Raw genomic sequence first — 11427 nt, forward strand, 5'->3', positions numbered from 1 at the left:
TTCCTTTCAGTTCCGTTTCTATAGCTTCTAGAACATCCTGCACTGGTGTTGTTTCTCCTTCGTAGTCCTTGGCGTGATTAAATTCTTTTGAAATGGCGTATACTTAACCTATTCCATGCATTTAAGTTATTCACTGGCCAGGAGGTCTGAATATAGACCTCCAGGTACGTACGTTCGGTATCTTGCGTACGTACTTTGCTCAAGACCAAGGGCACAGTTTTTCCTTATACGGACCGACCGAGGGCGGTACGTAACACCTTTATTTTTTTTTCTGTTTTTTAGTTTTTCTGTAAGATGATCGAGGCGACTTGGTTTCAGGTTGCTACGTCGCACTGTCACTCTCTAGGTAGATAAATTATTAGATTTAATGACCGATAATAAACTAGGAATATTTCTACGGGAACTCTGAAATCTCGCTGGTGATGTTCAAAACTGTAAAATTTAAAAACTCCGTTGAAATTTAAAAATACTGGTCACGCGTGATGTAGATTGACTGTAAAAATACAAATATATGGGCAACACGAAACCCACAAAAAGACCAATATAGACCACCATAATACAATGTCTAGACACTCACTTTCTTTCCACTTAAATGAACTGTTGAATGGGAATTTTGACACGGTTAAATGGCAAAATACCTTCCTCTCTTCTCTTTGTCTTTATCGCCTAAACAACAACAGCCCGACTCTTAAAAGGTACGCCTGGCAAAGAAAGACGGATTCAGGTCCACCCCAAGTTTTCCCTCCTACATATATATTGTATCCAAGTGACTTAAATGTTAACCAGTTTACAAGTTTTTATCAAGAGTTCTCAAAGACTTCTACAATTTTTAGAAATAAGTGCCTTTTTCCAGACATTTATGGATCACTTTGACAAAATCTGATTCAGCCTGGATGAGCTAGTTCTACTTTATAACGCGTAAATGGATAACTGAATGCATTAGACACGGGGCGAGGTTCTACGGTTCTAAATTCTCCAAATTATTTCAATTGCTGGTCCAAAAGCTGCATACTTTAGATTGTCTCATTGATAGGTAAATTAAATGGGCAGCTTTCCGTTACAAATGCCCATAATTTTAGCTGCTTCATCCACGCACTACAACTATTTCGAACCTAAAGAACACTGTGAAGCCTCTCGGATGAATTTTATACAATAAGAGTCAAGTGACAATGGCAATCATGCTCTCGATGATTGTAAGCTTTCTTCACCCAAATCTTCCATCTTAACATTATATGCTGATCTCATTAGTCGTAGAAGAGAGAAGATCAGACACTACAATGTGGGGTTCCTGCTTAACAGCTAGTTCTTTATTTGAATTCTGATAATTTGTTGTTTCATCTGCGCACTCAGATCTGTACATATAGCTCGTCCTTGTAGAAGAATGATTTATTTCAACAGTTAAATTCATAAAAGAAATCGACTTCGAAGGCCAACAATATTCCTTGTGAGGCTATATACAATAAAACTTTGGTTAAAAAAAAACAAAACAAAGCTAAAACATTTTCAGCAAATTAACCTCTGAAACAATACTTGTTTCCTTTTTAAGTTCTTTGTTTCCGTTTTCTGTTAACGCCATAGACTCTGTCGGGTGACGGTCGATTACAACTGTTTAGTAAAGGCGTGTTCTACAGAGGCGTTTCCGCTAATTTAACGGCAAATAAAATCAATTCAGCTACCATCCAGAGGTAAGCTAATCCCAAATCCGGAGTTTCTTTTAGAAATTCCTACAGCAGTTCCTCCTTCCCCCTCCCCCTCTTTCCAACAAAAATTAAAAAGAAAAGGTGGTCACTGCGTATTGCTTCCGTTCACGTTTTCAAAAAGCAATTATCTTTACGAAAGGATGAAAATTCCAAAGCATTTACAACATTTTTTGCTACATTCCCAAACTGTGACATGTATAGTTCATTTTGAAGCATCGGACAGTATAAATAAGGCGCATTGGTCTTGAGCTAGGTACAGTCACTCATCAGTCTTTGGAGTATTTCTACTGATACAGTTAAGTTGGCTTCATGGAGCTTAAAGTTATTTTCTCAGTAAGGTAAAACAACATATTTGTTCTATATTCAATCGTCTAAGTTGAATTTATGTTGATTGTTTGTATTTTTTTATATTTAATTTATTGAAAATTTACTTAAGTGTTTGAAGTGTGTTCGTTAGCACACATCATAAATTATCGATATAACAATTGCTTATTTATTAGACGGTTTCCAAAAAAGTAATTTACCGAATTGTTTTAAAGTGTAACGAGACAGTTGTTTGATGTAAGAGCTACCTGATTTTTCATAAAATTTTTGAACGATTTCCTTTCATTTTGTTGAAATCATTTTTCAGTTGTTATTCCATTCAGACTTGCTTAGTCTTTCAAGTTTAGGTAAAGACTTACGTCAATTAGAAATTTTACTATATGAACATTTCTTTATAATCACGCAGCCTATTTGTTTTTCTGATTACTAAACAGAGCGTTAACCATTGATGAATTCAGTATTTCCTATCGATATAAAACGACTATTTTCAATTTAAAAGAACTGTTTCGGCAGCCGATACTTTTGCCTTCCTCAGTTCTTCAGTACGCAGGAAGGCAGACGTTACCACCAAAACTTGTCTGTTAATCATTTGTTGTCCCTTGTAAGACACAGAAAACGTTTCCTGACATGTTTTATTCATTGCTTATCGGCTTTAGATGGTGGTCGTACTCCTGTTGGGTGGTGCGAGAGCTTATCCCAAAAGGGTCCATCTCTTTAGCCTTATTTCCAATTACAGAAAAGAAAAGGATGATCTTATGACTCCTTGCGCCGGTAATCTAATCATGGCCGTTGATCAATCGAAAAATAACATGGCTACTAGTCGACTGGAGGTGAGGTGCAACGGAAGAAGGACAGATGATTCACTGACGAATGACGATCAACTCACGAGTGAGTAGAGCAAAATTATTCTTATTCAAAAGAGGTTATTAGTGACTGAGTAGAATGAACAAATAAACAAATAAATAAATAAAATATAGCGACTGAATAAATGAATGAGGGTATTCGAGAACTCTCTAGAGTGTAACACGGAAGCTGTCAATCAATCAATCAATCAATCAATCAATCAATCAATCAATCAATCAATCGATCGATCGATCGAGCGATCAACCAATCAACCAAACTCCCAAATCAATCAGTCCATCCATCCATCTATCCTTTCGTTTAGTGTCTAGTTTATTAATCAATTACACACCTGTTTTAACTCTCTTTTCTTAAAAGTGTTTAGGATGATAAGGATCAGAACAAACGAGGGAAAGCGGAAGTGCATTCAGTTGACGTGGAAAGGCTTCGAATATGCAGTGAAGGTCATCAATGGAAACAATACAGTTTTTGAGGTGAGTGAAGAGAGCTTTGAAAAAGAAAAAAAGGGCCAAAAAAGGAATCGTTGTTGCAGGCTCTGTGCAGGCTGCAATATTGCTGTCTTATTGACTCAAAAACTGAAAGTCGTAACCTTTTGAGCCACTATACATGACTATAGTGACCAGAATTTACTTTCTCACAACAGCATCACTACATGATGAAAGTGCCTTTTTTGCTGGTACAAGGTATGATTTTCAACACCACGAGGGTTTTTGTTACTCTAAGTCGTTTATTTCAGGTTTGCGGATAGATTTATAGAGATGATAGAGGGATGCAAGGCAATGCAAGAAAAAACAAACCTTTGAAGGATATGTGTTAAATTTTTTTACTCAAATTAATTTAAATTCATTTAAATTACAGAGGCAGCAATGCAGCACAGCTGGTTATGACTTCCTCTTCAAGGAGATTCCTGTTCAAGAATTTTACACCTATGAACACAACGATAGTGGAATGTATCTCACTTGCAGTTGTGATAGAAAAGCTAGATTAACTCTAATACGGTCCAGTAACCGACATAAGGATCGGAAAATCCGATTTGTAAGGAGTACGCGTATTTAAATATAAAGAGTTTAAGAAAAAGATCAAGGAATTTTCAACAATCATTAAGAGCATAATCATTAATCATTTATAATTAATTGTTAAGAGCATTAAGATTCCACGCTCTCGAGCGAGCAAGCATTAATTTTAATTTCTATTTCTTCAAGACGCCATCCTTAATTGAAAATGGATGAAAAATTAGGAAGGGTAAAAGAAAGATGACCTTTACTTATACACGAGCAGAAAATATCAAGGGCTTACAGCTTGTGGAGTCGTGTAAAATCTAACGCCAAAGTTAACTTTTATTATGCTGTAATTTACAATTCATAATTTATTCAAATGATCTAAAAAAGAAAATCAGTTGTAAGCGAAGTCTCTATGTTCAAAATGAACGGTAGAGTCTGATGTTGCCTTAAGCTGAAATTAAACTTTTTGAATGCATTTAAGTTACTGTGTTGTCATCCAATGTCTTTAATCTAGTTATCTGCTACTAATCCGTCTCTAGGGGTCATGGCATTCCATGAAACCGGACCTCTATCCCGGGGGGGGGGGGGGGTACTCCCCTATAGAAGATATATAGGTATGTGCCGCCCCAAAGGGTATGGTTTTTGAGCCGTTTTGGTCTGAAAACGGGTATAGATTTTGACAATTACGGTCTGAAAACGGGTCGGGTTTTTGGGGCGGGAAACATTTACGAAAGCTTGCAAACATATTTTTCTTCTCAGTACGTAACTGGAACGACTAACTGATAGCGAGAAAAAGAAATAGATAAACTATGTCATTCCAGCTTACTTTTACTCCTTGCGTCAACTTCCGTTCGCCAATGATGCATAATTATCAGGTCTGAAAACGGGTATGAATTCTAGAGGTCAGGTCTGAAAACGGGTGTGGGAAATGGCATTTTTAGGTCTGAAATAGGGTCGGGATTTGAAGACCCGGGCGGCACACCCCCACCAAGAATTCCGATCAATACCCCCCCGGGACCTCTATTAAGTGTGTCAAGCGGTTGTATGAATCGGATGTCGGAACGTGGTATCAGCAGCGAGTCCGATACTCAGAGAGACGGTCTACCAGCCCTTCTGACAAGAATATCCTCACATAAACATGGGCAGAGAGGAAAGGAATTTATTAACGTGGGTTGGGGAGAGGAAGGATTGGGAAAGGGTATGGAAGGAGATCACCCCGTTTAAACAAAATTCAATTTCAAAATCAAAGATGACGCCTTGGGTGTTTTAATAGCTGTCATTGTTCAAAAGCCGCAGCATGATGTTGCGTAAACTTTGTTCAGTAATCAGTATGGCTTTAAGATCATGTTTAACTTTACAAATAAAGGCAATTAACGAATAATTTTGGTGAAATTTCTCTCTTTAGATAAATACAAATTTCGGATGCCAGTTTTAGCTTGAAATAAATACCCCTCAACGCTTCTTGTTCGGAGCACTTTTTCGTTCAATGATGTAAGAAACTATTAAAGAGTTAAGTTGTCAAGCATTTTTTGGAATCACTGTTACAAAATATGATCATTAAATAAAATTGTCAGTCCGTCGAAGAATAGGTATCGATTTGCATAATTGTGACTTTTAGTAACCTTCAACTTCAGCTCTGTGAAAGTTACTATTCTAACGTAAGTCGTTTTGTAAGTAGTCACTTGCCTGGTTGACCGTTTATCTCCTAACAGTGATCAACATCAAAATTCTCCTTGTAATATCAATGCTTATTCAACCCCTGAGGTCATGAGAATTAATGATATGATCAAGCAAGGTGAATTTTCTTTTTAATAACCTTCTCCCCAGTGTTTATGTAAGAAATGTTTTTGGACAAGATAGGAGAATTTGTTCTTTGATATTAGGGGTTCAAGGGTTAAACAACTTTCCCCCTGTAGTGGTCTCAAATCGGCTTTTGTCCCCTACACTAAATTCTGAACTGACGGACGCCAGAATTCAAATAAAACAATAACGATAATAATAAAAAAAGAATAACATTTGGAGAGACGAAATGGAGTAGCTGGGCTGAGGGTGAATTTTATCTTTTTTTTTCCTGGCAGTTAGTCGTTTAAGTTTTGAAAAACAGACGAGGTCGAAATCCGTGTTGAGGCCGGGTCCAGTCTCTAGTTTTTGTTAAAGCTTGACTGTAGTCATTAATATCAGACAATATTATACGCAAAACAAAGGGAAATAATAAAAAAAAAAGATCACCCAACGATCAACCTCGTTCCCATGGCTTTTACCTTTAAAAGGTTCTGGAAACGAGGTTGACCAACGATAAAATTGAACAACGCTGACATACCTCAACACTAGTGAGTAAGATGGAAACCGACTGAATTCAGTCTACATCAAAGTTTAGAAATAACCTGTAATCGACACTGAATAATTAAACAGATTTCCATTTTCATTCAAAAGAGTAGCCTAAAGTGTCTACATTCGTATCCCTCTTCGAAACGAAAAACCGGTATAACTACATCAAACTACCTCCAAAGACTCTTTAAAAGGTTCTAAACTCCATTATGTATCCATCCATCTAGCATTGGATGATGCTACTAGAACCTAATTATAATATACAATGTCTTAGGTTGTTGAAATGTTTTAGTGGAAACGAAATCTATTTTCTAAAATCAAGAGAGGATAAATGTAAACAGCTTTACACCTACATGTAGTAAGTCACGGATGTAAGGAAGTTGAGCAGCGACCGACAGCAACGCCAACGAAAACGTCACTTGAAAATATGCTCCGTTACGCGATTACTCTTTTTTTTTTTTTTTTTTTTTTTTTTTTTTAAGAACCTTTTTTAAAAGAACATTGAGGCTGGGTTAACAAAAATTTAAGAACATGCTAAGAACATTACCCAAGGCTGAGAGTCAGTCAAGAAAATTTTTGTTCCAACCAAATATTTTTAAAATAAAAGTATAAATCAGATAAAATAATTTTATACATGAAAAAATTCGGTCTATATTGTCCAATTAACCCAAATAATAGCCGGGTGTCTTGGTCACGTCCGCATCAGATTATTGAAATACTATAACAGATAACTAAGACCTTTTTAGGCTCAAAAAAAATAAGAACGGTCATCATCAGCCCCTAAATTAGACGTTCTGATAAGAGTGTATTTCAACTCGACTCGTTCAACCTCTACAGAAACAGCGAACTACAGGACCTAAATTGGTAAGAGTGGCGTTCAAGCGAAGATAGAAAAGGCAAAATTCGCCTTCGTGTGTTCACGTTCTCCACAAAACCTAGAATTTGTTTTACCGAGGACGGCAAAGAAATACAGTAAACGCACGTACAGAGCGACTGCTATTGTTTTGGGAGTTGTCTTTGTCGCTGTCGTTGTTTAAGTTTACGTTCCCTAACATAAAACGGAAACAATTAAAAATAAAAAAAGAAAGAAAAGAAAACTGAAGCAAGCATTGCGCAATAATGATATTGTTTCTAGAAGAATAACTTTAAAGCTTCTAGATTAGGTGCGTCATAAATTGTCGGGAAGTTAAGAGCCGTGTCCACTTTGTTTCCAAGCAATCTTCGTTCGTGTGGACTAAATTAGTGACAAAGCAAAATGTGACAAGTCAGTCCGAATGAAAGACACTCAAGGAGAACATTATAGAAATGTTCAGCTGTGTTGTCCCAAATTACATGACCATTGGTATAAGATATCGATGTCGTGATGTTTGTTAATCACCAATTTACTATTCAGATATCTTAAGTTCTTAAAGGTTTGCGCGTCAAAGGGTTACCTTGATTGAAAATATTGTGTCAAGCATGCGTTCATCGGTGACATGGACTATCGACGCAGGATATGATCGATCGATTGTGTCGATCAAGCATTTTAGCGACCGATCTTGCGAGTTTTACGAGTGGATGAACTTCAAAGAACTTCAAAGAACAAATAAGTCCTAGTAGACAGGTTTAAATAAACATGTAAGTTATTTCAATCAAAGGTTTCGCACAGGTCAAGCGTTAAGCTGTTTAAACCGCAGAGACTTAACAGGTAGTGAACCTATTATCGACTAATCTAGTTCTCATTTTCTGCACACACAAGTGTTCTTAATATATGTTCAACTCAAGCATAACACGGACACTTAAAATTTTTTTCCTGCTGAACAACTGCAAAAGGCAAACAAAAGTGCGTAAGTTAAAATTGAGAGCGTTAATATTGTTCCTTCTTCGACTTTCTGTTTTTATTTGTGCCGTAGTAATAAACATTAACTAATTGATTTTACTGCCATGAAGGATCATGCAGGAAAATACGATACATTGTTTGTCCTGATACAGTGCCTTGAACGACAATTTGAACCAGGTTACATGCGGAAAAATATGAAACGTTGTTTATGTTCTTTACAAAAAATTTCAAATGGTAACAGTAAGGGAACAAATAAGTCCTAGTAGACAGGTTTAAATACACATCTAAGTTATTTCAATCAAAGGTTTCGCACAGGTCAAGCGTTAAGCTGTTTAAACCGCAAAGTTTAAAACAGGTTAAACCTATTATCGAATAATCCAGTTCTCTTTTTCTGTTCTAAATATATGCAAAGGGGCAAACAAAAGTGCGTAAGTTAAAATTGAGAGCGTTAATACTGTTCCTTTTTCGACTTTCTGTTTTTATTTTAAAAGTGCCGTAGTAATAAACATCAACTAATTGATTTTACTGCCATGAAGGATCATGCGGAAAAATGCGAAACATTGCTTGTCCTGATACAGTGCCTTGAACGACAATTTGAACCAGTTACATGCAGAAAGATGTGAAACATTGTTTATGTTCTTTACAACAACTTGAATCAGGTTTCTAACCGTAAAAAGTTTAGCACGGTGACTTGTTACAGTTCAATGCAAATGAACCGGATATCGTCGCGACATTGTCTACACAGAACACTCTTTTTCTTATTGGAATTTTGCATGCTTTTCCAGCCCAGGCTGACGATTCTTATTTTTCTGCCGAAGTTAGATAGAAAATATTCTTGTGAATGTTCTTAGATTATAGCGTATGATATTTCCGTTTGATGTCCAGATCTGTATCGTGTTACATTGTGCACGTGCTCCATCGCTTTTCGTTGCATCGAACATTTCGCTAGTGCAGGTTTTTATCGTTTTATTGGCTAGTTTTCACTTTTAGAGAAAGGAAGAATTTTATATGGATTAGTTAAAAACATATAATTGTATTGTATTTACAGATTTTCAACACACGAAATTAGTATTCTTTAAAAAATCTCAGTCTCGGGTTTATTTTTAAAATATTCTTTAAATTTCGCAAATTTCAGCCTCGATATTTTAATTAAATAAATTCTTATAAAAAAAGAGTGTAAGTTGAAATATGGGTGGACATTTAAAATTGTAGGCTTAGGTTGGAGCCGTCTGCATTCAACGCATAAAATTAAAATCTGGATAGCTTATTGTACTTAAAAATGCGAAGGATGATAAGATCTTTCTAGATGCCAAATTTTGACAGTATCATCCGCTTTGTTAAAGTTATCTTAAATAAACAATTTTTAAAGACCTCAATCCAGGACATAAACTGCTTGAGAAACCGAGCCGGTATGCCAAATGTGGTTCTGACTTTTGCTTCTTTAATATCTCGGGTTAAGGTAGACGGTGCTTCGCACGTGCTTCAACGCCATCCGGATCAAAAGGTTTTAGAATGTGGTGAGCTGTTTCCACAATAAAAAGATTGCACTCTGGTCACGCTTCCTTTCAGTTCCGTTTCGCCATATATAGTATAGCTTCTACAACATCCTGCCCTGGTGTTGTTTCCTCTGAGTGATAAAATCCTTTTGAGTTGGAGTATACTTAACCTGACTCCACGTACTGACCGGTCCGTATACTGTGCCTGAGGTCTTGAGTACGTCCCGACGCCATTGGTCAAAGGCTGTACTCAAGACCGAGGGCACAATTTTTCCCTATACGAACCACCCACTAAATAACATGTTTATTTTTTGTCTATTTCTTTCCGTTCTTTTCTTTCTTTCTCTCCACCCTCCCCCCCCTTCCCCCCTCCACCAGGTTTTAGTTTTTAAGATGATGGAGGTGAATTGGTTTGCACTGACAGCCTATGCGTGCTATGTCGCACTGTCACGCTTTATTTAAATTTTGTCGATCATTTTGCGTGAAAGCCGCACGTAAACCTCAGAGAAAAAGGTATGACTAACGATAAAACAGATTTCAAATATATCCTAGAGTAATGTAAAAGAAGAAAAAGAGAAAGGAAAGTTCTGCTTGCTGCCGGACCAAATCGAATCGTAGGATTTTCAGGGTGCCGAATGATATATCACGTTTTTATTTTATTTTATTTTTTTAAGAACACCTAATTTTAGGGCTGGCTGAAGCTAAACGTTCTTATTATTTATGGCAATTTGAGCCTGAAAAGTTCTTAAGACCAGTTCTTACGTTGTTATCTGTTACAGTATTTCAAAGACCCTATGCGGACGTGACCACGACACCTATTATTTGGGTACATTGGACAATATAGAATGAATTTTTACCTGTATGTTTTTATCCGTATTTATACTGTTCATTTTCAAAATATTTTGTTCGCGGGAAAACAGCCGTAAATGACGGGAAAAGAACAATCGTAAGAGTCTATTGCTTATATTGTAGAATCGCCTTCGACAGCATTGTCGCTCAATTACATAATCCCTTTGAGCCGGCAAGACAAGACCGCGAAACAGTCGCAAAAAAGAAAAAGCTGCAAATAAGAAGCGAAAATCTGTAAATAAAGGTGCAATTTTGGATGGCACTAAGTGATCTTCGTGCAATAAAGCCATTACATTGTTTCTTTTTTCCCCGTATGGCCGGCTTTACAGTTTTACAGACAGTCTACGTGAGCCATAACCAGTATTTTCGAGAATTAAAGGAACATTCCAATATCAGTCTTTGTAATTTCCGACATTTGAATGGAAATCCAAAGAAAGGTGCATTACCTAAAAAACAAAAATAAATTAAACCTAGTTGGGAAACAATTTGTTATTTTTATAAAACTTAATGCTGTAATGCAAGGTAAAATTCTTAGCTTTGTACCGCTAATAAATTAACTTAGGAAAGTTTCTACTGTTATATCATGGGTGACAAATTACTCCTTAATTTTGGCGCGAAATTACAGCGTTAATTTATAATTTCAAATTGCTATGGCAATGTTTCCTATATCTCAGTTCCCGTAAGATGGCGTCCAGGTTTAAAGATGTTACGGATGAAAGAAGTTACGGCATTAAAAGACGCTGCAGAAAACCTAAATACGCGAAAGAGCGCAATTAAATGGGTGAGTGTTTTTGAGAAATGGTGTGATGAAAATGGCCTTGAAAAAAACCCAGAGAGGGTTCGTCCTGAGTAGTTGGATAAAGTACTTGAGCAGTTTTTTTTCCTGTGAGTGTAAGCCAACCACGATTGTGGGCGTAATTTGTCACCCATAATATTAAAAGGTAATTAAATGGCATAGTCATGAAATTATGAAATAATTTCACGAACGTTTGGTCAAAATTCTAATAATTTTCCGAACCTTTTCCGTCACCATTTGATTACATATACAA

The 11427-nt window shown here is 36.5% G+C and overlaps 1 protein-coding gene across 1 annotated transcript; it reads left to right on the plus strand.

Moving 5' to 3' along the window:
• The first annotated feature begins 146 nt into the window (after window positions 1-146).
• LOC146464527 (uncharacterized) lies at window positions 147-4264 on the plus strand. The gene is made up of 4 exons (XM_085129674.1): window positions 147-246; window positions 2681-2912; window positions 3243-3358; window positions 3744-4264. Exons 2-4 carry the CDS (start codon window positions 2681-2683, stop codon window positions 3939-3941), a joined length of 546 nt encoding a protein of 181 aa, XP_084985800.1. The 5' UTR covers window positions 147-246; the 3' UTR covers window positions 3942-4264.
• The last annotated feature ends 7163 nt before the right edge of the window (window positions 4265-11427 follow it).

Source organism: Pavona decussata, unplaced genomic scaffold (assembly GCF_977016875.1).
Source record: "Pavona decussata unplaced genomic scaffold, jaPavDecu1.1 SCAFFOLD_162, whole genome shotgun sequence".
Taxonomy (NCBI): Eukaryota; Metazoa; Cnidaria; class Anthozoa; order Scleractinia; family Agariciidae; genus Pavona; species Pavona decussata.